This window comes from Haemorhous mexicanus, chromosome 13 (assembly GCF_027477595.1).
Source record: "Haemorhous mexicanus isolate bHaeMex1 chromosome 13, bHaeMex1.pri, whole genome shotgun sequence".
Taxonomy (NCBI): Eukaryota; Metazoa; Chordata; class Aves; order Passeriformes; family Fringillidae; genus Haemorhous; species Haemorhous mexicanus.
This window is the reverse complement of record NC_082353.1, coordinates 11,847,196-11,873,628: the sequence shown is the minus strand read 5'-3', so window position 1 is coordinate 11,873,628 and position 26,433 is coordinate 11,847,196. Positions and strand designations below refer to the sequence as shown.

The following is a 26,433-nucleotide window of genomic DNA, read 5'->3' as shown; positions in this document are numbered from 1 at the left end:
TTGACTTACATATGAACTGATCTAAATCCAAGAAATCCCTAATTGTACTCTTTAGACCAACATTTCAGTGTTCTTTGTTTCTGTGCTAAATTATATGAAGATTTTCAGAACTCTGGACCTGAACACCCTCACGCTGATCAGTTACACATGGTGCAGCTATCAGTCCCAGCCTAAGGAGCAGGCTGGGAAGATGAAGCAGTGAGTTGAAGGCAAAAGACAGAGAAAGGTCGTGGAGGCAGGGGAGGAGTCTGAGGTATGGTTTCTGGAGAAGTGCCTGGAAGTAGCCACCATTTTGGCATCATGTGATTCAAGGTAGTGGCAAATGTCCCAAGCAATATTTTTTTGTTAAAGGAGACGCCAGGGAATCCCTCTGTCCTGGCCCCAGCCAAGCCCTGACCTGTGGATGGACGCTGTCATGAGGGTTCTTGCCACCTCCTTCCACATTTTTAACCTTTCCTGCTGCTTTTGTCTGCATGCCAGTATTTCAGAGAGGCTGTCACTCATGAAAAAAAAACAGCAGAACACCTTAATTCCAACGGATATTATAGAGGAGCTCAGGAATTTGAAACAGCCCCGTGGTTTAAGATTAAAAGGTGAAGTATCAGTTATGCTGATACAGCTGAGATGGAATCATACTCAAATAATGATTTTTTTTTTTAAAATTTAAATAAGAAAGCAGGAAGCAGAGCAGAAAATTTCTAGATTGGTTTCATAGTGAAAAAACTGTGGATACAGATCTCATAGTGATTACATTGTGCAGGTTCTCACATTCTGTTTTTTAAAATGTCTGATTTGCTGCTGGAGAACTTTGAATTCCCTATTTCTTGTTTGCACAGTATTAGAGCAGAGTTGAAGTTCCCAGGCTCAGGTACTGCAGACCATGAGAGCCTCCTTCAGTATTTCCCTGGGAAGGACCTTGCCAACAGCATCTTGACTCCAGAATTCAGTTCTTGTCTTACAGACAGATCAAAAGCTTCCACAGTTTTTAGGAATTCCCATGGAAAAAAAAGTTACAAAAACATGTCCAGCACTTTGAATGGGAGATCCTCTGTTTCTGAGAACAACTAAATCATGTCCTTTGGGTTCCATTCCAGTTTTGTCTAAATATTTCAGCTCCCTTGTCATTACTGAGTGATTTCATTTTAACAAATAAACTTGTTTTTCCCCCCCAATCATTTAGCAGTATTCAGAATCCACCCACTGACTTACATTCCCATCCCACACAGATGTTAGTTGCCCTAGTTCTCCCCTCTCCTTGGTTTCTCAGTAAGAATGTAGACAGAGTTTAGTAACAAAAATATGATTTTTAAAATGCTATGCAAAAATACAGGTTGTAGATGCAGCTTTCCAACATCAAATGCTGTGAATGGTTTCATTTCCATTCACAAGGCAAACTGTCAGAATACAGGCTTAGAACAGTTCATTTTTGATTTTCCTAGGCAGGCAATGGTATGCAGCCACGAGAGAGAAGATTGCTGTGTTTTCCCCTATCCCAGTTCTAGATCACCCAGCTTTATGACAAATATCTTGTCTCCACTTTTTCTGTCAATAAAGTGTACGTGTACTTATGCAGAAATGAAGTCCTGCTTTGGAACTTGAGTTTGTATTTTGTGATTCATCACCACTCTGAATTACTGCCTGTAAATCTGCAGTATTTCACTGCTGATGTAGAGACTTGAACTTGTTCTGATATTTTCAAGTAGAGAAACAAATTCCTCTCTGACTCTCTCCCATCCATCCTTGCAGTTTTGGCTGCGTGTGCAGCCCCACTGGTCGTTCCTGGTGGAGGGGGGCTTGTACATGCTTGGGGTTCTCTTCAGAGTCCAACTGAAAGAGGTGAACTTGGGCAGTAATTTCCCAACATAGCCAACAGATTAAAAATAAATATGTTACAAGTCAGCTGGATTTCTCCACAGCAGGCTCAGGGAGTTTGAAGGCTGATACCAGGCTCTGATTCTGCAAGGGCCATGCTGTTGCCATATGGAGGAAGGCTAGTGGAAGTTACTCAGCTGCAGCCTTGGTGTGGGCTGTGAGCTTGGAGAGTTTGGTGTGGAACATCTTCAGTGATGACGGTGGTAGTGGATACGGGAAGAGTGAGGGCACGCTGCATACCTGCATGGCTGACAGGAACTTGGGTCTAGAGAGGTCAGACATCTGAGACAGGGAAAGGAAGAGGTGGGCCTGTCATTTGCCCTCAGAAATAGAGTCATAATATTTTGTGACTTGTATAATGTACTCTCCTCTCCATTATTAGTGGCTTTTGGCCATTAATAATACATTGTGTTTCAGGCTTGATGGCACAAGAGAGTTCTGGTACCAGTGAAGCATATGTTTGCCATCATGAATCTGGGAGCTGGCTGTGTCAGGCCAAATACCAAAAGATGATAATGAAATCCTGCCCACCAAAGGGGGGTATTACAGGAGGAGTGTACTGGCAGTAGGCATCTGTCCAGCAATAACATGCTGTGCCTCAGTGTGTTGATGATGTAAGGATGGATAGCAGGAAAGAGCTGAACTGTTCCATGTGAAACTCCAAGCATACGGTATGTTGAATAAAATCTGAGAGTGATTCCAAAAGAGAAAACAATTTTACATACAGGAAGATCAGAATAGGGGAATTTTTTCCATTTATTTTTCTACTGGTATGAGCGCCAAATTGAAATTCACAGTCTTTTCCCTCTAAAAAGCCTTCGTTTTTCCTACGTGATTACATGGGCAGCAGCCCAGGAGGAGGAAATGCCTTGTGACTTCCACCAGACGACTGGCCCTGGGGGAACCGGACCCCGGCTCGAAATGCCAGTGAAATGTCAGTGCGATAAAATGCACAGATATGCAGAGACTGCCAAAAAAATGTAAAAGTCAGAAAATGCTTAAGGGATTTACATAATTCCTGACAAACAGTACTGATTTATAGGTGGAGTCTGAATTAAATTTACAGTTTGCTAAGGATCCTTATAGACCCTTGAAGCCCAATGAAACCTAATAGAAAACAGTACTCAGAGTACCTAGAGGATTTCATGCCCAGTGATGAACATGTGAATTTTCTTCAGTTAACATACTCCCTCATTCTGTTTGAATGCAAAGGAATGTTTCTAGAGTATAGGTGAGGAAACAGTGACTTATTCCCATGCTCCTCTCTGGCCAGCTTCAGTGATCCACTTCCAGAGTGGGTAAGGGTGTGTTGTGCAGATATTGGCTAGCAGTTTCTTTCCTTTGGTTGCCTCATTTTGCAAGCATAGTGCAAAGGGTGACAGGTATGTATGATGTGTATTTTTGCTGCACACACATTGAGAGCCCTAAAAATGTGTGCCACTGTGATTAATGGGAAAGACACTATATTAATTGCCAAAGGCTCGAGAGAAAAAATATTTGTCCAAAGAAGAGAACTGAAGGAGCCAACAAAACAGGGTGACTGACAGGTTTTTTTCCCCAGAGTGCTTAGGATTGTTATGATGTCAGACCTGCATATTATTTATTGTGCATATTCTCATCTGTTGTAGGCAGACAACTCTCTTAGTATAAATGGGAGTTGTGCAATTGCAAAGCTGAGAACATGTGTGCAGCAGCACTGGGGCACAGTGGGACCGGCTGAGGATGCAGTGTCAGTCTCGGACTGGAATGTCTTTATTTTCCTTGGCTTGTCATGGACTCATGCTGGAGGCAGAAGGAGAAGGTTGATATAAATCAGTGACTCACTCTTTAGTGAAAATCCCCATGAAGTCAGTGGGAATAGGCCATCATTGTGTGAAGCCCTGACTTCAGTAGTGTCCTCGTGGGTGCTCTTTGGGTCATGATACCTTTACTCAGACCGAGTAATGCCTTTGTCTTCAGACAATTAAATGAAACTAGCTGGAGTATTTGAAGAGTATAGTACTGTTTGTACTGCCATGCAGACAGAACAGGCTGGACTCATGCTTTTATTAAAGATATTGAGTTAATTTTTCCCTTACAGAGCTCAACTTCTCCTTTCTGTTTCATTCTGTGAAGCCATAATTCAATACTTATGGCAGCATAAATCCATATTAAGCTCCAGTATAAGAAGACATAAATTCCAGTGATTTCAGTGCACTGTTTACACAGAGCCATGTTTGGTCTGAGTTCGCTTTTGCCTTGGAAATAATGGCAGTGTAATAAATGTAGACTTACAACTCAGCTGTGCAATGAAAGGAAAGAATTGGGATTATAGCAAAACAACATCAGAGTTAAGCACGGGGGAAAAGAAATAAAGCCGGTGATGGTATTTTATATGCCTCAATCAGCTTTCATTTAAGTATCTGAAAAAACTTTCCATACATCATGGAAATAAGCCCTGCAATGTGCCTTTAAAGGTAGATGCTTATTAGAGAATACAGTTTGCCTTCCCTATTTGATCTTTACCCAGGCAAAAAAGTATGGAAATCTGTTGAAAATTTTTACTGGAGAAAAGCTTTTTTTTATTCAAAGCAGGTGGAATGACATTTCAGTGGCTGATGCCTGAGAAAGTTGATCCCATTTTAAATACCCGTATTTGGGTATAGATTTATACTTGCAGCTTTCATTCCAAGGAAGATTCTAAGCTTTTTTGGAGTGTGTGTCAAACAGCTGATGAGGAACAAGTGTCCACTGCAAGGGCCCCAGTGTTGCGGTGCTGCTGTTCTGCTGGGAGGTGTTAGTGGGGGTTCTCAGGTACAATGTGTCAGTGGGTCACTGCGTGGTGGGAAGGAGCCCACAGTCACTTTATGGAGAGTGGAAAATTTGGCTTGACTTTTCTTAAATCTGAGCCTGAGCATGACTTCATTGTGGTGTAGCTGTTGCATGCAAGTTTCTGTTTGTGTTTGCTGGTGGTTTAAAAAAATTCTTGGCAGAAACCTCTCTACTGGTGATGGGGTTTTTTTGTGTTTTGTTGTGCTCTGCAGGGTATAGGGAAGCTTGTGATTGTATGTTTCAAAGCACCAAATAATCAAATACAGCGTCGTCTTAATGTGAGCAGTGGTTTAACAGTTTGGGGTTTAAAATCATGTAAAGGTTAAATATAGTGTGTTTGCCTCAGCTTTTTTATGTCAGTGTATACTGTAGCTGACCTCTTTAAATTCCTTCCAGTCTTTCCCCAAGCCAAAGAGTTGCATTTTTTTCAGGCCACCCTTAAGATTTTTTGACAGACACGAGTTTCCTGTTTAGTGTGATGTTATCTTCATGAGTTTCTGCACATGCTAAAGGCAAAACTACTCTGAGATTATTTGCTCCTGACTCTTTTTTTACGTTTTAAGAAGTAAGTGTCCATTTGCATGTTTTCAGGCCTGGAGTTAACATTCATTAATGGTAGATTCCAGCTGCCAGATTTAGATTCATATCTAGATGTCAGCATTCAGATTATGGGAATGCTCATGTCTGGGGTTTTGAGTCAAAGCAATGCCTCGCTTAGAAAGAGATTCAGAAAAGCAAGATTGGATTAAATTCCACTTCAACAGACTAAAAAAACTCCAAAACATTAAAAGCCAGCCCATCAAACAAAACAAAACAAAACCAACTCCAAACAAACAGAACAAAACAAAAAACCCAAAAACCTATCAGAAAAAAAGCCCCAAAATCTCAACAACAAAAAACCCCATCAAGCACAAAGCTCACCAAACAAACACCCTGTCCCTCCCAACCAGCAGTCATTTTGGGTGTTTTCTGGCCTTGAGTATTTAATTTTAGGATAATAGACAGATGTTGTCTGCTTTTTGAAGTCATGTGTTGCCTTTGTGAAAAGGCAAAATATGTGTACAAGGTATAGTGAAAGGACACAGCCTTTTGTCTAGAGAAGTGTGGACAGAAAAACCAAAGAAAGTGTTGTTAAGGAAATAGTTTAGGTGATACCTGGACACTTTCTGCATTAACTCCACAACCTCACCTTCTTTAAAGAGCTAATTATTTGCAGGTAAAATCATAGGAAAATTCAAGTCTGTGATTTTGGGGCTGGAAATCCCAAAGGTTGTTACATATTAGATGGCTGATGCCTTTCTTGAGAAGGGTCTGAGCTGGGTTTTTGTCTGTGGAATCATACAGAGTTGTGAGCTTGTTTTCTCTTTCCATCAGCTGTTTTACAGAGGGAGATGATTTGGCTTACAGCAACATCAAGGACACCTGGGAGGAATAAAAAATGGTATCAGTTTTAAGTGGTTTGATGTGGATTCTAGGTAGGTTACATCCTGCATGGAGGTAAAGTGCAGTTCAATAGCTCAGTTACAGAAAATACTGTAAAATCCAAAGCTCAGATAGGCAAGAGGATTTCTGCCAGTTTTGTTTCAGTTACCAGTAGTAATTTCTGGAAATTTCGCCTTTTAGTTTATACATTCTCCAACTACTTATATGGAGCATTAATAATATTTTGTGAGAAGAGAAGGAAGAATGGAGTTCAGTTTGGATTTTGCAGTCCATACATTTTGACATTGCCAGAGAATGCCCAAAAATGAAAATAAGGTGGAAATAGCAAGTACTGAAATAGAATGTGCTGGCATGACCATGTATGTTGAAGGTTAGATGACTTGCTGCCTGGTGTCTCCAAGGATGCTGACTTCCTCCCACTGTGTTAGGTTTTCTGACTTCCTAATAAACTGCCTGCCTGATCAGCTCCTCAGCTGTCTTGGTAAATACAGTGGTACAGCCTGTCCCCAACCTTGCACACAGCCTCAGGCCAAGCAGAACCTGCTTCATTCCCTGTCTGGGGACAATCCTAGGGACAGCTAGCTGGTGGTGCCTGGCTGGAGTTCATCAGCATCTGTGCAGATGTGGGGGGCTGTGGGAGTGCTACATTCCAGGAGTCCCTGGGCAGGAGAGTTTCCTTTGACACTTTTTAGCAAACTTTGCAATGTGGAGCCACCAGTGTAGTTCCTCTCTGTAGACTCTGCCCATCTCTGCAGGATAGGCACTCTGGGAAGGCTGTCTTCTGAGGTACTGACTTCCTTCTCAAATATACTTTGGAGTGAGCTGCAGCACTGCTTTATGTGCCTATCAGAAGAACAGGTCATGGGGGCAGCATGTTTGAAATGTGCTAATGTGCTGTGTGCTCCTTTGCTTTCCTTTCCTTTCTTGTGATTTTGTCTTCAGCTTCCTTTTTAGATGTCATGTTGTAAAAAATGCAGACTTGCTTTCTCATTCACATTGCTTTCTTGAGAAATTCTAGTGTCAGTTATCTGGATATGAGAAAGTGTGTTCCATGAGCTCCTCAAACATCTCTGTTTACAGATATCAATGAGTGTGAAATTGGAGCCCATAACTGCGACAGACACGCCATATGTACAAACACAGCAGGAAGCTTCAAATGTAGCTGCAGCCCTGGCTGGATTGGAGATGGTATCAAGTGCACAGGTGAGAATCTTATGCATTTGTATTCATTTGTAAGGCCAGACCACAATGAAGTTGTAGCAATTCTGAAAAAAAGTAATACTACACCCAGAAAATGAGAAGGCAAATCGTTATTGAACTAGTTAGGTTGCTTTGACATGATCTGTTGGAGGACTAATTCTTCACCATGGTATCTGTGAAATCAGCATTATCTCATGTTTGGCTTGTGAAATGATGAGAACAGACTGAACCATGGAGAGAGATGCTTTGTGCTTGTGGGCAGCTGATGGGAGGCAGTGAGGGGCCACCTGGTGCTTTCCTTGAAAACAAGGTACAGGCCTTAGTACTGAGTGCCCTGGAGCTTCCTCAGTCACAGTTACCTCGTCAAACTTCTTTGATGGGCTGCAAATAAACTGTTCCCACTTTTTCAGTCAGATGGGCACACGTTGTATGGGTTTTATTATGGAAGATTATTTAAAGTAGAGCTTCTGTGTGCCATTCTCTATTTAAACTTTGTATTCATGTATGGGTTTTTAACTTAATTTTTTTCCCTTTTTTATTGTTTCAAAGATCTGGATGAGTGCTCCAATGGAACCCACATGTGCAGCCCACATGCTGACTGCAAGAACACGATGGGCTCTTACCGCTGCCTGTGCAAAGAGGGTTACACTGGGGATGGTTTCACTTGTACAGGTGAGCTGGCTGAGGAGAGCAAAGGATGAGCTCCGTGCAACCTTAGTTTGTGATCCAATACACAAAACCAGCTTTAAACATTTGAAATTTTCATTAATATGTCATCATTAATTGTCTTCTCCTTCACCTAGGTAGCCATAGCTTAAAAGAAATACACATTATACATAGTCTAACTCAATCACTTTTTGTCCCTTGATAAAATGCAATTGTTCATTCTGGTTTTCTTGTTAGTTTAAATGAGTGGCAAAATCATTAAAGCAATGCTTGATTATGTAATTTGGCTAGTTTGTAAACTAGTCCATTGGCTACTCTCCTTAATACTTAAATAATAGGGCATATGCATCAAAATTACTTCACAAAATTGCCTAAAAATGTTTGTCCTTTCCACAAGTGAGTGTGTGTTGTCTGTCTGCTTTACTCCATCATCCTGAGAGCTGCTGTCAGGATGCAGTGCTGGCATGTAGAATGAAGGAAGTAGCTGCTTCTGAAACCTTATTTTATAAACTGTAAATGAGATTATAAAACTTTGCTAGAGAGATGTTTCCCACCCACACTTCAGTCTTCTGCTTTGAAGAGCAGATTAGCTCATGTGTGCTTAGTCAAGAGGAGCCCTGCTCTTGCACTGAGGATTGCAGTGTGGCTGGGGATGCTCGCTGTTTGGAGCAGAGCCATGTGACAGAGCTGGTGGGCCAGCTTTTCAGCTGGTGCAAATCAGCTGCACTCTATCAGCTGCAGAAGGTTTTTAGAGCATCTGAGAATCTGGATTATCAGGTTTAAGGCTGGATTTGAATAATTCTAAATTCTAAGGAGGCCTTGGAATTCAGTTTAATTCTCTCAGTATAATTTCATCTTGAATCTGATTCAGCTTCCTCAGTGGCCTTCCTAACCAGTGCTCTTTGTTAATTTCCTGTATGATGATTTCCAGGAGTCTGTAAGCTACCCCCTTCAGATGGAGTGCTTACAGAATTTCTGCATGCAGTAGAACCTTTTTTCCATTTGGATACTTTATTGCTTGTGAATTCAAGAGGTGTCTGGGACTCAAACTAGAGCACTCAAATGCTCTGTAAGCCCTCTGCCAAAGTGTGCAGCATTCTCCCTGGTAGGTGGTTTTTGATTTACCAGCCATGGACTTTTCAAAACTCATGCTGCCAGCCAAACTCTGTTGCAATAAGGAGGTGTTTTGGTGATGTGTAACATTTCAGCTCGAGAGTAAGGGCCATGATCTATCCAAAGGTGAGTGGAGTCCAGTAGGAAGGCTGTTTCTCTAGTCAGCTGTTAACCTGCAGTTTAGTTTTGACGAAGTTCTTTTCATGCCACTTTTTGATGTGGCATGGAGAACTGCCTATTACCATATGTTTGCTCACTGCATAGTAAACCTCTTTTTTTTTTCCAATTACTGCTTCTAGGCTTTGCTGTAATAGAAACAATAACTATAATATTCTTGAGTCTAAATTTGACCCTGTGACTACCTCCAACTTTTATTAACTGGAGCTACTGTAAGAGTCTCCTAAAGATTTTCCTTTTGATTAGAAGCTGTATTTGCAACATGTCAGGAACATACAGAGCTGTTACACGTACACATAACTAGATTGCAGTTTCTTCAACATGTGTTCAGATAGAATAATTAAAATGCTTGGAACACTGAATGCTTCAGCTCAAACGTTGGTGAGAAAACCATCTTTACTGCTAACTTGCAATATCCCTTTCTTTTACAGACCTTGATGAATGCTCAGAAAACTTGAATCTCTGTGAAAATGGGCAGTGCCTCAATGCCCCTGGAGGGTATCGCTGTGAATGTGATATGGGATTTTTGCCAAGTGTAGATGGGAAAGCATGTGAAGGTAATTCTTTGTAAGCTTTAAACAACACTCAATAGATTCTGCCTTAATACTATTTGATGTTCCAATTTTTTACAATTGTTTGCTGTTGTGGTTGTATTGAGAACTGCATGAATTTTTTTAATAGTATTTGCTTTTTTGCACTTCTTACATTTATTATGGACCTCTAGATGTTCATCTACCTGCTGAGGTAAAGAGAACAGCTTTTCAAAGCCTATCTTATGATATATTATTTTGGGGTCCAATTGGTGATCCAAATGGCACTGATAGCTGCCATTTCTTCTTGATCGTTGATGTCCAGTTCTTCATTTTATTCAAAACAATTAAACAGAAAAAGTTGTTAGTTTGCATTGGTGTGTCTGAAGCTGAAAAGCAGTGATTTGGTAACCAGTGCAATGCATATGCTTTGAGGGCTTCTGGGAGGTGCAGAATTAGAGTTTGAAGCCTTGCAGAAAGTCTATATGACTACACCAAAAACAAATCCTTTATGACTATTTGTTCAATTTCAAAAGTGAGCTGTTAGTTAACAGTTTACAGCTCATTAATAAGAGCCTTGCATATGCAAAGATTCAAAATAATCAAAAGGTCATATATTTGTTTTGAACATTTGAAATCCTCATTTGTTATAACACAAGTGAGTTAAGTCAGTCTAGAAGACGCAGCCCTATCATCTGGCATAGTAATAACCCGTGACCACTGGTATTTAATGGAGTTCATAAGTACATCACTTTAAATAGGATTTTTCCCCTTGAAAAGTGTTCTGTATATTTTTTAGAAATCTACTGAGTCAAATAATTTGAGAGTGAGTTTTTCTTTAAACGAAACCACTCTTAGGTTTCATAATGTTTCATGAAACAATTTACTTTCAAGCCTTTTAGCTAAGTTTAAATAGCTGTTTTAGAGGCTCGCTCCTGTTGCTAAAACAGACTTGCCTTCATGTCTCAGATGTGTACACTAAGTGCAGTATTTTAAGGTCCTTTGTAAACACATACTTTTTTATTGTATGAAAGTAGTTGTTCTTTGTACAGTGCACATGGCATTCAGTAAATGCTGGTTCAGACTCAGTGATTTGAAGAAAAGACACTAAAGTGTCTGCTTGCCAAACTTTGAGGTTCACCTTTAGGCACAGGCTTTTTCTCGCTGGTGTCCAGCTTTCTGCAGATGACTGCTGATTTATAATAAACTTCATTTTATTAAGGCATATCTTCTGCTATGTTTAATATTGCTACTTGTCAGATTAGTCCACTAATAAGCTAGATAGTTTCTGGCATAGCTTCCAGAGATGTTGGAAGGAGCCTTTTTCTCAAAAAATCATTACGAATTAGATTCCTTAGGCTCCAACATAAGTCTTCCATGTTGCATTTTCTTGTCTTACACGATGTGCAGAACCTGTTGTCTTCCAGATCCATGCTGCTGAAAATGTTTGCAGTTCCTTATGTCTCAAAAAGATCGTGAAACCTCATATTTTTCTCCTCCTGTTCCTTAATCAGATATTGATGAGTGCTCACTTCCTAACATCTGTGTCTACGGTACTTGCCATAACCTCCCTGGACTCTTCCGATGCGAGTGTGAAGTGGGCTACGAGTTGGACAGAAGTGGTGGTAACTGCACAGGTAAAATTTTGAACAGCACACCTTTTAATCTGCTGTCAGTGCCATAGTCAGCTCCTCAGGAAATTCTTTTAAGAAGCTGTACAAATCAAACTGGATATAGAAAATACAGACTTCCCTACTATATAACACAGGATTCACCATATCTTTTTTATGCTTCTCTTAACTGTTCGTTGTCCATCTCTGATGTCCCCTTAAGAAGGGGAAAAACAGATCAGAGAATCCCTCTGGCAGAGATGTATTGTGCCTTGTACAGTACTGGATGGTAAGCTGGGGCCTTGTCTTGTATTTTTCCCTTAAGTTCTTTTTTAGTACTTCACGTGAATCTTATTCATAGATTGATTTTTGAAATCAGTCTATGGATTGATGCTAAGGAAAAATGCTTTTTTTCTTTTTCCTATGAAATGATGAGTTCATCTCAGACTTCTCTTCTTCTAAAATGCCTGTTTATTTTTTAGAGCTTTCTGGAGACCAGTTATCTCCTAACTAATGGATTTGTGATGGTCAGCATATGGTACCTGATGTATCAACAGTTTTTAGTGTCCTTGAGTATTTGCTTAGCACATGCTGTGTTTTTCTTGCAGATGTTAATGAATGTGCAGACCCCACAACCTGCATTAGTGGCACGTGTATCAACACTGCTGGCAGCTACACCTGTGAGTGCCCTCCTGATTTCGAGCTGAATCCCACCCGCGTTGGATGTGTTGGTAAGGGACCACTCCCTGTGCTGTTTACAAGGGAAGTTCCACTGAGGGGCTCCAAGCTGACTGCTTAGGAATAAAGTCCTGGGTCATGGAAAAGGGCTTGATCAGGCTCTTCAATTCCCATCTCACTGCCCTTGGCTTAGAAGCTGTAATAGGGCAGCAGGAGCCTGTCCAGAGTTGATGCAGCATGCCAGCAGTGCCCTGCTGCCAGAAGCAGCCCCTTGGGGCTTGTTAGAGCTGTCCACAATTTACAGCAAGCAGGAGACAATTTTAAAATTCAACAAACTTAAGTCTACATCCAGCTGGCCCCAAGATGGCAGGCAAATGAAGCTGTGGCATGAAGCCACCCATGCTCTTGGAGCACTGAGTGCACTTGGCTAGGTGCAGCTTCATGACCAATGGAAATGCTCTTGTATTAGGCTCCAACTGCTTAGTAATCCTAATATTTCCTTGGTTTTGTTTGTTTAAGAGGGTGTAGGGATGCTTCTCAAATTTTAATGTGTTTGAAATTCCTAACATTTAGTAGATGCTTTCCTGCTTGTAAACCTTGAGTAGAGGAGAAAGCAGTGGATATCTGGAACTGGAAAGATGTACAAATGTGAGGGAAAATGTGAGTGAAAATGAGAAAAAGCCTGGCTGACGTGCCCTTGGACTCAATAAGTAAATTTCCTACTTTTTGAAAAGTCCAATAAAGCCAAGAAATGGCACACCAGCAGCTTACCTAAGAGGAAATTCTGGGGCCTCTTGGGCAACACAACTTAATTGCTTTTGTTTCTGCAAGAAATGGGAGCCACCATCTGTAGGTGTCCCTCACCCTGGGAGGTGCTGAGTTTTGCTCTCTCCTAAGATGTGTTTGTCATTATGTGCAATGTGAATAGATACACGATCTGGCAACTGTTACCTGGACATCAAAACTCGGGGAGATAACGGTGGCACCTTCTGCAGCAATGAGATTGGAGTGGGTGTATCCAAAGCCTCCTGCTGCTGCTCCCTGGGCAAAGCCTGGGGAGTTCCCTGTGAGCACTGCCCACTGGTGAACACAAGTAAGTCTGCATTTCCTGGCTTGAGCACAGCAATGTGTTTGGTGGGTTTTTTCCTAATTTAGCCAGATAGCTCAAATACTGGTGTGCATTGATTGTGGACTGGCTTCCACTGGTCTTCACCAAAAATTTTACTAGTCTTTCAAAAAGATTATTTAGTCAGAATATTATTATCTCTTTTGAGAAAGTTTGCTATTACACTGAAAATTACTTAACTACTTATGAAATGGAATAACAGGTAATGTTACAGAGTAAAATCTAGTGTCTCTAGCTGGTTAGTTTGTAAATTTACGTTTGAATTATCTGTAATAATCTGATTCATTTTCAAAAACAATTGTGCTGAAAATCTTTCTACTATCATATGCTCATAAATCTGTTTTGTTTTCAGCTGAATATAAGGTTCTTTGTCCTGGAGGGGAAGGATTCAGACCAAACCCTATTACAGTTATATTAGAAGGTAATGTTTGCAATTTCCTATATTTACATGTCTGAAATTGTAAAACTCTGTAGTGAGGGTCTTTTTTTTTCCCATTGCATACATTAATAAAATGTTTTTGTGTTTGTTTGGACAGATATTGATGAATGTCAAGAACTGCCTGGACTTTGCCAAGGAGGAAAATGTATTAATACATTTGGGAGCTTCCAGTGTCAGTGTCCATCAGGGTACTACTTGAATGAAGAGACTCGAGTGTGTGATGGTATGGAGCTTTCACTTAACTAGTCTTCTGCTTTATTCTTTGAAAATAAGGACAGATCAATATGGAGAGAATGAATCTTTCCTTGAAAAGGAGCACAACCAGACTTAGCAGTGTAAAACTACAGGGTGGGAAAATTGAACACATTGAAATATTGCATTAAGATGTGAAAATTCCTTCTTGACCATGTTGAAATAGATGCAAGGTTTTTTTTGATTATCATATTTTGATCAAAACCTGAAAACCCAACAATGTTTTCTATAAGTAAGACATAATTTGGTAACTGGCTATAAAAAATAGCTGTTTGGAATGGACAATAAATAGGCAGTCAGATAAAAGAACAAACTTTCCCCATGAATCTGCTGGACTGGTGTGTCCATGTATTTTTCCACTGCTTTTTTCACTCCTGCTGATCCAGTCATCAAGTGAAAATATTGGTTGTACTGCAAAACATGTTCCTTTCCACAGCACAGTCAGAAGTACGTGCCACATTATGTGCCACTCTCAAGGTGTACTGGATATAAAATCTTAAGTGACCCATCAAGTTCTAAAATTTCCTGTTGTCCACGCTGGTTTTTTTCTTCCAGATTGTTAATAATGTTAATGTAGTGCCTATGAGGTGCAAACCACTGCAGAAGTACAAAACATTTGGGCCCTAAATTAAGGCTGAACTAAAGTGCTTCATCCACATTATGCTTACGTAGCCTGACAGATGCTGAGTGGTGTGTCAAAGATACTCTAAAATTTTAAGGCTGGGGAAATATTTTTGAACTTTGGGGAACTGAGGTGTTTCGGAGATGGTGTTGTGTTTGGTTTTGGTTAGATTTTTTTAAACAAAACTTAGTCTTTTGATGAAGTAAATATGACATCTCGTGTTAAGAACATGGCTCACTTTCCCCACTCAGGCAATGCTCAGTAGGAACTCCAAAGGGAGCCACTTTGGTTCTTTTCTAGATCTTAGAGTCCAGAATGGAGGAGATTCTCAAATACTATTTTTGTGCAATAGATGTAAAAGTCAAATTACTGTTTCTGAGCTTTCCACACATATCAGAGTTCCCATCTTTGCATCACAGCTGGGCTTTCCTTGGCCACCTGTGCTGCCACTTCCTTTTCTGTGTGGCTTCACTCCACCATGACCTTCCTCAGAGCCCCTTCAGCTCTTTTCCACCAGTGCCTTCCTACCTCAGGCATTATTGAGACATTTTTGTTCTCAAAAGCACAACAAGAAAGCTTCTGTGGCCACTCACTCACTGCCTGTTTGTTCTCTTCTAGATGTGAATGAGTGTGAGACACCTGGCATCTGTGGGCCTGGCACATGTTACAATACTGTTGGGAACTACACCTGCATCTGCCCTCCTGATTACATGCAAGTCAATGGAGGAAACAACTGCATGGGTGTGTGCTGGGGTTTCTCTAAAGCTTTATCTTAGTGCATTGGGCCAGGGAGATCATCTCCCCTAAGAGTTGCCTACTACATTGGCCTGAGGTTTTCTTAATTTCACAGATATGAGAAGAAGTCTGTGTTACAGAAATTACTATGCTGACAATCAAACCTGTGATGGTGAGCTGCTCTTCAATATGACCAAGAAAATGTGCTGCTGTTCCTACAATATTGGACGTGCCTGGAATAAGCCTTGTGAACAGTGTCCTATCCCGAGCACAGGTACATTTTTGCATTGCAAAGCTATCTGAAGGCCTTGGAATATCATAATTACTCTTAGTGAGTGTAACAACATTAGAGATGCTATGTCTTTTTTTGCTCTTTTGTGTCTAAAATGAAGGGATTATTTACCTCTTAGTCCTGGAGATCACCAGCCCTAGTCATGATGAAGGCATATGTGGAATGGTTTGTGTCCGTGCTGCTGGGTCGTGCCTACCTTGTGCCAGTTTCACTGTCTCAGAGACTTCATGCTTTATATCAGTTAATCCATTTCTTTGCAAGTGCTTGTTGATTCACTGTTGAGGAACTGACCAAGACTTTATTGGTATTGCTCCAACAAATACAGGGTCTGGTCTGCTCTGCCTCGATTGCTGTTTGCCATGAGGGCTTTGTGCAGGCCAGGGGCTGGCAGAGATACCTTGGTGTGCTCTGAGAGTGATCTGTGTTGAGCAGATGTAAGATGTAGGAGTGTCTCTGCTAACTGCATGGGCACACAGGACTCTTCCACACTGGGTGAGGCTGCAGGACATCCCACTCTGGTTTGAGGTGCTTTGCTTCAAGAGCAACTTCCTAGACACTTGATACTTCTAACTTGTAGTTCAGGTGTTTACGAGTCTGAAATTGTGTGCAAACACTGTAATGCACAGAGATAGACATAAGCAGAGCAAAATCAGCACGTGATCCCAACTGAATGAGAACCCAAGGGAGCTGACATGGTGAGTTTGGAAAAGGGGCTGCCTACCTCTGCATGCTCTGCAGGTTCTGAAAGAGTAGAAGAACTTTCTTGGCCAGAGCATATGATGACTTTTTGACTGTTGATTAATTCCAAATGCTTTAATTGCTGCTTTGCTTTCCTGTTGCAGATGAATTCTCCACACTCTGTGGAAGTCAAAGGCCTGGCTTCTTCATTGACATTTATACAGGATTACCAGTTGGTGAGCTGTAATTTTATGTTTTGAACTAAATTCCATGCAACCTCTGCCCAGGGAAGAGGGGAGGTTTGTTTTCCCAGTTTTGTTTCTTTTTTTTCGTGTGAGGAATAACAATTAAACAGTGTAGTGGAGTTCAACCCTCTGTTTAAGTCAAACTGAAGTGCAAACTGGCTATTCCTTGCTGGCAGCAGTGACAGTTGCTGCTTGTAATCAAGGCAACACAGAGCTCCAAAGCAGCTGTAATCAGGGCTACATGAGCAGGGCACAGATACTGGGAATGAGAGGTCTGGGAGTAAGGCCAACCAGCATTTGGTCTGAGAGGAACTGGGAGTCTTTCCTTCAAACTAAAGCAAGATTTAGTCTGACATTTCACATCAGTCCCCCGGGGTATTGGTTTGACACAAAAATCCTTTTTTCTGCTCAGCTGGAATATTTCTCACATATGTTATTGTGTGTTACATTTGAATCGTGAGTAACAAATTGCAAAACAAAAAGAGAGAGAAAGAGGAGGAATTTTAGGACAAGGAATTGAGTAAATCCCTAATGGGACTCCCTTTTGTTTTCATTTACACTAAAATGCAAATGAAAAGCAGATAATGTACCCTGTAACAAACAGAGATGGCATATAGGCAGTAATCAGATGCTTTAGCACGAAGCTGTTGCTGTGGTGCAGTGTTTAGCTAGTTCCATGAAAATATTTCTAGTCAAGTGGGGAATGTAATTTTTGAAGAGGTTACAGAAATGCACAATATTTATTATTTTACGAGGTCACTGCTTGGAAGCAAAGTTTCCCCTTCTAGCTATTAGCATTAGTCCAGATTGTTGCAGAGTCTGCTCAGCTAATTGGGCCCTTCATCAGCGTCAGCAGGGAGCCCTTGGATGTTGCTGACATGCACAGGTAGAAGCTGCAGCTGCAGTGTTTGACATGTGTGCAGGGGTGTTGCAGGCTGCTCTGCACTGCCGCAGCACAAAGCTGTGCTGTGCAGGGGCCAATGGAAACACAAGGGCTGTCCCACAGAGCCCACCAGCACAGCCTGGGCCTGCAGGCCTGTGCTGAGACTGATGCACACACAGCTTCTCACAGCTGTGCAAATCACAGCTCTCCCTGCTGCTTTGGGCTCCAGGCTGAAGCACTCAGCCTGCTGCTTTGCACAGGGCTTACTTGTGTCCTGTACACCTGCAGGCGCAGGATCAAGCATCAAGAGAGCCCCCTCTGCAGGGGCAGTGCTCTGTGTACCCTCGAATATTTGCTTACAGTCCAATGATGTTACTCTCTGTTTGGATTAAAGTTCTATATAGTTACTCCAGGTGTTTGTTTCAGAAACAGAAACAGTTCTGTTTTTATTCATCCTGTATATGAGAGGACTCAAAATTACAGAATCTACTGTAGAAAATTAGGGGTTGGATCCAGCAGAAAAACAAAGCAAACAAAAAAACCCACCAAAAAGCAAAACAACCAAAACCACATTATCTGATGGAAACTGCTGTCAGCTGACAATTTCCCACCATATTCTATGACTGTGTACCTCAGTGCATATGTCAACATTTACTGAAGGCAGAGGCTTTGGAGGAGTCTCTAAACTCTCTCATGTCAGAATATTAAGATGTGTAAGGACCCAATAGGCAAGACATATAATTATAATAGCAGCTGGGTTTTTCCCTGCCAGAATCAGTTACTTAACTGGGGTGTATATAAGGCATTGGCAAACCCTGGCTGCCTGGCTTAATCAATCTAATTAATAGCATGTTGGCAGCACTTCAGATGTTACCTGTCACTGGCACTTTGAAACTGTTACATAAGACCCTGAAAGTCTTTTCAGATTAACTAGGGTAAAACAGTGCAAAACTAATTCTGATGAGAGTTTGCATTCAGTCATGCTCTCCTGTGTTAAACCAAAACCAGTTCCATTGTCTCTCTGTTTGGCTCTTCCCAACGACTCCTCTGTGGCACTTGGGAAGGTGATGAGGTTCATCAGGGCTGTGGGTGGGAGACGTGAGGAAGGACATGTCTTCCTCTGTATTCCTCTGTAGCAGAATATACCTTCAGTACAGAGAAGAGGCAGAACCTGAGAAAACAGAAAATAGCTAAATTTCCACAGTTTGGAGTGACTCACTCACTGTTCAGTTGGGAACATTCTGATGCTTGCATTATGTTTGATAATTATCTTAAAGGTAAATGCATGAGGACATACTCTCTAACAGATGATTCCATGAAGTTCTCAGTACAAGTATTAAAAAAAATATTCTTGCAGATATTGATGAATGCAGAGAGATTCCTGGAGTGTGTGAAAATGGGATCTGTATAAACATGGTTGGCAGCTTCCGGTGCGAGTGTCCTGTGGGCTTCTTCTACAATGACAAGCTCCTGATCTGTGAAGGTAGAGTGCTCCTCTCATTCTGAGGAATGGTGGTTCACCAGTGGCAGCTCAGACACTGCCAAATCAGAGCCTTGAAGGCATCCTTAATGAGGGGAAAATACTGCTATCAGTGTAATAAGTCTGTATTAATTCAGACATTTTGAATTCTTTTGCATAGAAAATACCACATTTTCTGTCAGACATCTAAGGCCTTGAAGGCACATGAGTCAGCAGTCATTGGAAGTAATGGGTTTTTTTTTCACATTTGACAGTAAAGCCAAGAAGAAAATAGTAGTATTGAGTCAATCATGAGCACAATTTTTTTTTAATTCCAAAATGTTTTTTTTCTAATGGAACAAATATTTTTGTAAAAAATAGAAACAGATGGTTGTTTATTTCTAGTTTAAACATTTCCTAATATTGTATTAGTCAGTTTAATGAAGAAACTGAAGGTAGCATATGAGTTGCTGTCATTCTCTGCTGTGTGTTATGACTGCTGACAACAATGGGTGCTGCAGGCAAGGCATTGAGAGCTTTGACTAAAAGCTTCACACAGAAGTGTGCTGCTTTTAAGTGAAAAACAATTAAGTTTCTGGGAAGATAAAGTTCTCCTTTTGCAGCACCTGACATAAAAAAAATTGATCAAAATATTTTTGCCTAAAGCTTTGTGATGGTGTTTACATTGAAAGCTACTAATTAATACCTGCATGCTAAAAAAATATGCTTTTGACATCTTTCTGCTGCCAGCTTACTATAAAACTCAACTTCCTCTTTTGTCTGGACAGATATTGATGAGTGCCAGAATGGGCCAGTTTGCCAGCAGAACGCAGAGTGTGTGAACACAGCTGGGAGCTACCGCTGCGACTGCAAGCCGGGCTACAGGTTCACATCCACGGGGCGCTGCACTGGTGAGTGCTGGCAGGGCTGCAGGCACGAGGGCCTTCTCAAGGGCTTGGGAAAACTTCTCTCCAGAAAGTTGGTATTTCAGGAGATTAGCTGAGCTTCCAGAGCTCTTCTCTTAAAGTCTTTTAGGGCATCCCATAAACACTGAGGTAATTCCAGGCCCATCCATGAATGTGTAAGTCAGAGTTAAGAACCTAACTAAGTTTTGTCTTTCATTTTATCCCACCAAATGCAAGCATTTTTCTTTAGCCCTTGTCACGTCTAGGAAGGGAAGATCATTTGTTGCACTACCTTTCTGTATTTTCTGATTTTCATTCTGATTTTCTGTATATGTTTTAGCAATTTATTTTCCACTTGTATTTTTACAAACAATTCCCTGCTTGCTGCTGGAGCCTCTGTTGGTAAGGTAGACTTATCTGCTTGCCTGTATGCAATAACTAACTTGAAAAGCTTATTGTTGAATTTCCTAACTTTGATACAGATTTAAACAGGGCCCATAACATTATTTTTAAATACTCACTGAGTGGGACTGAACTTTTCTAATCTATTTGCTTTTTCTTACAATATCTTAGTCCAGAGAGGCATTCAAGTTATCTTACTTGAAGAATTGCTGAGATTTTAAAGACTGCAGCAGGACAAGCTGCTGTAAATATTATATACTATATAGATTTCTGAACAAAATAAGAATTAAACGGAAGCTAGTAACATTATCCTTGGGTTTTTGCTTCTCAGTACTTGAGTTTTAGGAAGTGCACTTTTCCCTACAGTGCAGTTTTTCATTGTTTCATGTGACCCTTGTGGGAAAAGGGTGTAGTAGAAATCAGAACACTACTATGAGAACTAAAACTTCGCTTTGTTAAGCTATGCAGTGGCACATGTAAATATTCAATATGTTCCTAATGTAATTGTTGTTGTTAAGGGTTCATTACAAGAGTACAGGAAGAGCAAGGGGAGGTTCTGATATGGGTTACAATTCCAAAGATGAATTGGCACAAATAGTAATACTTCCCTGTATTTAGCTCTTGTTTTATATGTGGTGAAAATAAAGTTACACAATTAGAGTAAAAATAAAAGTGGTTGATAAAGTATGTGATCCAGCAGAGGAAGGAAATTCCCAGCCACTCTGCTGGGAGCAGAGTGGGGTGAGCACCTTGCAGTATTGGATCAGCCATGCTACTGCATACACCCCTGTAGTTTATGTGCTATTGTGTCAAACCCAATATATCACAGCCACTAGCACTAGGAGTCCTGCATTTATCTTACCTTCAAGATAGCATTCCTCTGGTGCTCTCTATTGTGGTAAACTAAATAGTTTTTTTATAAATTAGTTTTTCACATGACTATTCATTTGCCCACAAAGCACCAGAGAGTCATAGATTTTCCTTTGTCTCTGCTCTCCTGAGCTGAAGATTAGGAGTTCTTAAGACAGATCGGCTTTCCTTCTGCCTTCTTTAAACTGTAATTAGCAGTGCTCTCATCAATAGCAGTGGGGGAGCTTGGTCCTCAGTGCACACCCATCCAGTTACTCACAGCCCCGTGGGATGTACAGAGCTCCTGGGGATGGGGCTGTCAGGATCATCCATGATCGTCCCTGTGCCAAGTACAGTGCAGCAAGAGGCAGGAAAATGAATTTTAATACATTAAGTTCTTTGCAATTAGGAACAACTTGACTCTTACTTTTGCAACGACCTGGGGATGGTTTGCTGAGAAACTGCATCTGCTTGGCTTAGATTGCATGGGAAGGAAAATTACTGAGCACTGGAGTCTAATCAATTTTAGTACAAGCTCATGGCAGCACCTCAGTTCTCATATTTTGGAGCTGCAGCATAGGAAGGAAGGAAGTATATTGAATCAAAACAGCTCTTGGTGGTGATGAGGTCAATAGAAACACCTCATTTGATGTTTCTGATTTGTCATGGAAAAAACTATGCCAGAGAGCAAACATTTTGTTTGTTAACATTTCATTTACTATGGATGAAATCCTGGGATCTGCCTGAAAGCATTTCTAACAAGAGTAGCAGGAAGCAGTTGGCAATTGAGCAAGTATAAGAGATGCCCTGCTTTTGTAAGGCAGCAATCACATGCTGGCAGGAGAGCTCTCCTCCTTCTCTGCAAAATTATACAAAATATCCCCTGAATCCATAGTGCAGTAGCTCTTCTTGCTCTTTGAGCTCTGTCCAGTTTATAGGCTCACCATGTTTCATGGATGCTGCAACACATGAATGTGTGCCTGTTTTCTCTCTGCATGATGAGTTGATAAATCCAGTGCCTTTTATCTCTCTCTAAGACTAGTGAGAAAAGTGTGGTCTTCGTTCCCCTTTCTGTTCTGCTGATTTCCATGAGTTGATCAGGCAGCTTGTGCTGCAGTCAAATGTGGCTAAATGCAAGTAGCTGCTTTCATGAGAAGAATGCAAGCTGTATTTCATATGCCTCTTTCATATCTCCTGCAGTCAATTTAGAGCCCTCAGTCTCAGGCCCTTTCCAATCTTGTGTCATTAATTCTGCTTTTCAAAGCCATGATGATGTGCTTTACCTCCAGAAATAATTTGAGGTTGCTAAATATGATTTTTATGCTCAATTTTTTTCAGGTCCACAAATACTGGAAGAGGTAATTTGCATGCAAATAAGCCCCTTTTCTGAGATTTACTTGGTAATCTTTTTGTCCTTAATAAATTAAAAATACTATTTTAAGTTAGGCCATGCACTGGATACCGTCTTGGCTGCTGCTAATGCATCTTTCCAGCCTTGTAGTTTAGAAGCCTTAACTTTCACTGCTCCTCTTTGTTTTCAGATCGGAATGAATGTCAAGAAATTCCCAATATCTGCAGCCATGGGCAGTGTATTGACACTGTTGGAAGTTTCTACTGTATTTGTCACAATGGATTCAAAACCAATGATGACAGGACAATGTGTATAGGCAAGTATATCAAATTAAACTGAGCTTACGCTCCCATTAAAATAGTTACTAAGCCTGTCCTCTCTGTAATAAGGAGTTGCATTACAATATCTGAGGTTGTGAGCCATTTACCACCAGACAAAGGTGCAAAACTGGCCATTAGAGATGATAAAAAGCTGATACTGAATGAAAACCATCTCATTAAAGTAGAGTGAACCTTTAAAATTACATATCCTGTCTAATGAACTGCTAATGCTTTCACTTTTGAAGAAAATATTTCATTCATTTTAGAATTTTCTGCAGCATCTTGTCTCATTTATTCCTTTAGGCAAGAAATTTAATAGAATAATATTGCAATGCAGCAGTTATATACAGCCTACTTGTTAATAGAGTGAAAGAAGGGTAGATTTCTTGCCAGAAAAAAAACCATTTTCAGGAACAGTCATCTTAATTAACAAGGAGATTTTGTATTAAACCCATTCACAGCTGTCAGTAGTGTGTTGTATGAACAAATTGAAGTTTCAGAATGCTTACAAATAAAGATAGCTTACACTACTTTGGGAAGGGTGATAAAGGAGCCAAAGTAAAGTAAATGATTGTTGGACCCTTCATTATTTTTGTATATGTTAATACCAAGTGTGTAAATGTATGTAAAATCTTTTTGAGAGCTGTGACAATCCTTTTCCCTTCTGTTCAGTGTGGTGGCAGTGGGTTATTCCTCTCCTCTTCCTTCACAGATATTAACGAGTGCGAGAGAGATGCCTGCGGCAACGGAACCTGCAGAAACACCATTGGCTCCTTCAACTGCCGCTGCAACCTGGGCTTCATCCTCTCCCACAACAATGACTGCATAGGTGAGGAGTGCTGGGCACAGGCACGTGCTCCTGAGGCTTTCTACTTCTAATAAAAGTGCCATAACTACCAATAAGTAACCCTATTGTGTCAGTCTCAAAAGGCCTCTTTGATTTTGCACTGCTCACTTTTCTAGAGCCACTAGAATGTTGGCCCAAGGAACAGGAACATTTGGGTTCCACTCCTGCTCTGACAATTTTATGATACAGTAATTTCTTCTCACTTGCTTTTGAAACGAGATTGTGTTATCAGTTACTTGGTTGATATGGTGGAAACAGAAATCTCACTTACCCAATTTCCATTGTTGCTGATGTTTCTGACATCTTTCAATGTTATTTGTCCTAGACGTGGATGAGTGTGCAAGTGGAAATGGAATGCTCTGCAGAAATGGTCAGTGTGTGAACACCATTGGGTCCTTCCAGTGTCTCTGCAATGATGGCTATGAGGTGGCTCTGGATGGAAGGACTTGTGTTGGTGAGTGTTTTCTTTTAGGGTTGAAAAGAAGTGTGGCAAACCTTGAGCAGATATGCTTAGTGAAACAGTAGGGACAGAGAGAACTGTCACACTGCCGTCATTGTACCTAGCAGAAGGAAAGAATGACAAGAGGACAAGAAGATGACTCCTCCCATTCCTGAAAAGTTCCACCTTCAGTTTCATGGAATCAAAATTAAAGTGGCCTCAGTCAGAGATTCATTGAGATAACAGCAATTGCCTCAAATAAATTGTCTTTCTTTTCTTCTAGATATCAATGAGTGTGCACTGGAGCCTGGAAAATGCTCACCAGGCACATGCCAGAACTTGGATGGCTCATTCAGATGTATCTGTCCTCCTGGTTACATCCTGCAGAATGACAAATGTGAAGGTGTGTACAGAGCAATCCTTCTTCTGTCTATTTCTTAGCTGCTCACAGTTGTTACCTATTCCCTTTGCATTTAAATGTGAGTAATGTTCAGTCTTTTCTGGCAGTGTACAGTTCTGAACTGTAGCCACTAGTAAGTCTCTCACTTCCTAGAAAAGGTCTCTCCAACATTTGTTTGAACCAGAACTACTTGCTCTGAACCCTAGAAAAATATAATCCCAGGCTATTTCCTTGGTGGTACGTGCCTGAGGATTTGAAAACTAGCTGTGGATTTTGCACTTGGGTTACTACTTCCTCTTTCTTTCTTTTTTTGGGCTTTTTTGTTTGTCAAATATGATAGATATCAGTGATGATGTAAGATTGCCCTTTATGTAGTACAGCTGCCAGTAGAAATATTATTGTTTCTCATCTCTTTAATTACTTTTCTTACAGACATTGATGAGTGCGTGGAACAGCCAGAAATTTGTGCCCTGGGCACATGCAGCAACACTCCAGGCAGTTTCAAATGTCTGTGTCCAGAAGGCTTTGTATTGTCTTCCACAGGAAGGCGATGCCAAGGTAAGTTCATTCCTGTTTTCTGGCATTTCAGAATTTGTTTGCTGTTTCATAAAAGCCTGTTTAGCGAGCTGTTTCTAATACAGCAAGAAAGCTCTGGACTCAAACAGTGTTTTTCATAGGGAAAACATGATAATTCTGTAGCTGGGGCCAGGTTCTCTCTTGCCCTAACATCTGCTTTTCATTAAACAGAACACTGCAATAAAAGGGGTGAAATTAATGTTAAATGCACCAGGTTAAGCAAAGAAATTATGTTGTCCTGAAATCCTTTCTTGCACCCCTGGGAAAAATGTTGGGGCTGCGTGGACTCTTGGTAGACAGCAGCAAGACACAGAGATGGAGCATGAATACAGGCAGGAGACTCAGGACGGCATTTCCAGTTTTAAAACTCTCCTTGGCACTTAGCATATTCACCATAACACCTATTATATGCTGATCCTCTCTGCAAACGTGGGTGGAAAAAAAGATTATTGGAAAAAATTTGCAAACAATGTTGTGTGGACAATAAGTATCCATCTGCTTAGGGAAATCTGAAGTGTCATTTGGCTTCCAGATTACTGCATACACAGTTCAGAGTCTAAATATGGGCACTAACAGATGAGATGCTAAAAGCTGAATATCCAGTAATTTAAAGCCACAGGTTAGTTTATTTTTTATATAAACAAAAAGCACAACAAATTAGGGAGTAAGTTACTTTAAAGGCTTTGGAAATGATTAAATAGATACAGCATTAAATGTCTTATACACTAGGCACAGTGGGAACCACTGATGAGTAAGACCTTTATGAGGACCTCGGTAGTTTTGCTTGGCACAGGGCAGTGATGCTTGTTGACACCATAGCGAGTTCTTCCCTTCACAGTGGGCTAAATGAAATTGTGGTTTTGGTAAAAATGAATCCAACCTGCAGTAAACATTCATCCAAGTCTTCAAACCACCATGCAGTTTGGCACAGTTACTTCACTCAACATCAAGAAAGCATGTTTTAGCTGTGTTTATGTAGCTTGTATAAATGAAGTTTCTTCAGTCTGAGGGTTTTCTTTTCTTCAGGTAAGAAGAAAAATATCCCAAAAACCCACCGAGAAACAAAATCCTAAAAAAGAATGCACCCCAGTCTTCTACTTTTTTAACATGGGCCACTGTTCTACACAAAGTCAGAGGAAAGTGCACACTTGTGTATGAATTTCAAAAGGGCTTCTTTCTATGCCCTAAAGAGGACTGTTCTTTTTTTCAAATATCTCAGGCCAAGCAAAGTTTTGTTTAAAACTTCCCATTACCTAGGACTTTGTTAAAACCTGGACATTGCCCAGCATTGATGCTGCAGCCGGAAAACTGGATGAGCAGCTGCTTCCAGAACTGCCCTGCTGCTGTCCCCCTGCCAGCACAGAGAGCTGCCAGCTCCCTTCCTGCTGGATTCTTGTGGTCTGTGATCTCAGTTCTGTCCAGCGTCCTGGTAACCCAGCTTCAGGGAATAAAATGTGGTGCCACAGGAAGAGTTTGCTTTGTTTGTGTGTACTTCTGGAAGAATGAGGAAGGA

At 40.9% G+C, this 26,433-nt stretch overlaps 1 protein-coding gene across 1 annotated transcript in view; it reads left to right on the top strand.

Moving 5' to 3' along the window:
* Positions 1-26,433, top strand: part of FBN1 (fibrillin 1) — a 141,919-nt gene that overhangs the window by 99,433 nt on the left and 16,053 nt on the right. The window contains exons 33-50 of the mRNA XM_059858378.1: positions 7,207-7,329; positions 7,876-7,998; positions 9,714-9,839; positions 11,327-11,449; positions 12,031-12,153; positions 13,029-13,193; positions 13,579-13,647; positions 13,763-13,888; positions 15,158-15,280; positions 15,390-15,548; positions 16,409-16,480; positions 18,730-18,855; positions 19,620-19,742; positions 22,529-22,654; positions 23,371-23,487; positions 23,831-23,959; positions 24,228-24,347; positions 24,777-24,902. Coding sequence (XP_059714361.1) covers positions 7,207-7,329; positions 7,876-7,998; positions 9,714-9,839; positions 11,327-11,449; positions 12,031-12,153; positions 13,029-13,193; positions 13,579-13,647; positions 13,763-13,888; positions 15,158-15,280; positions 15,390-15,548; positions 16,409-16,480; positions 18,730-18,855; positions 19,620-19,742; positions 22,529-22,654; positions 23,371-23,487; positions 23,831-23,959; positions 24,228-24,347; positions 24,777-24,902 — 2,199 coding nt within the window. The remainder of the gene's footprint in view (positions 1-7,206; positions 7,330-7,875; positions 7,999-9,713; positions 9,840-11,326; positions 11,450-12,030; positions 12,154-13,028; positions 13,194-13,578; positions 13,648-13,762; positions 13,889-15,157; positions 15,281-15,389; positions 15,549-16,408; positions 16,481-18,729; positions 18,856-19,619; positions 19,743-22,528; positions 22,655-23,370; positions 23,488-23,830; positions 23,960-24,227; positions 24,348-24,776; positions 24,903-26,433) is intronic.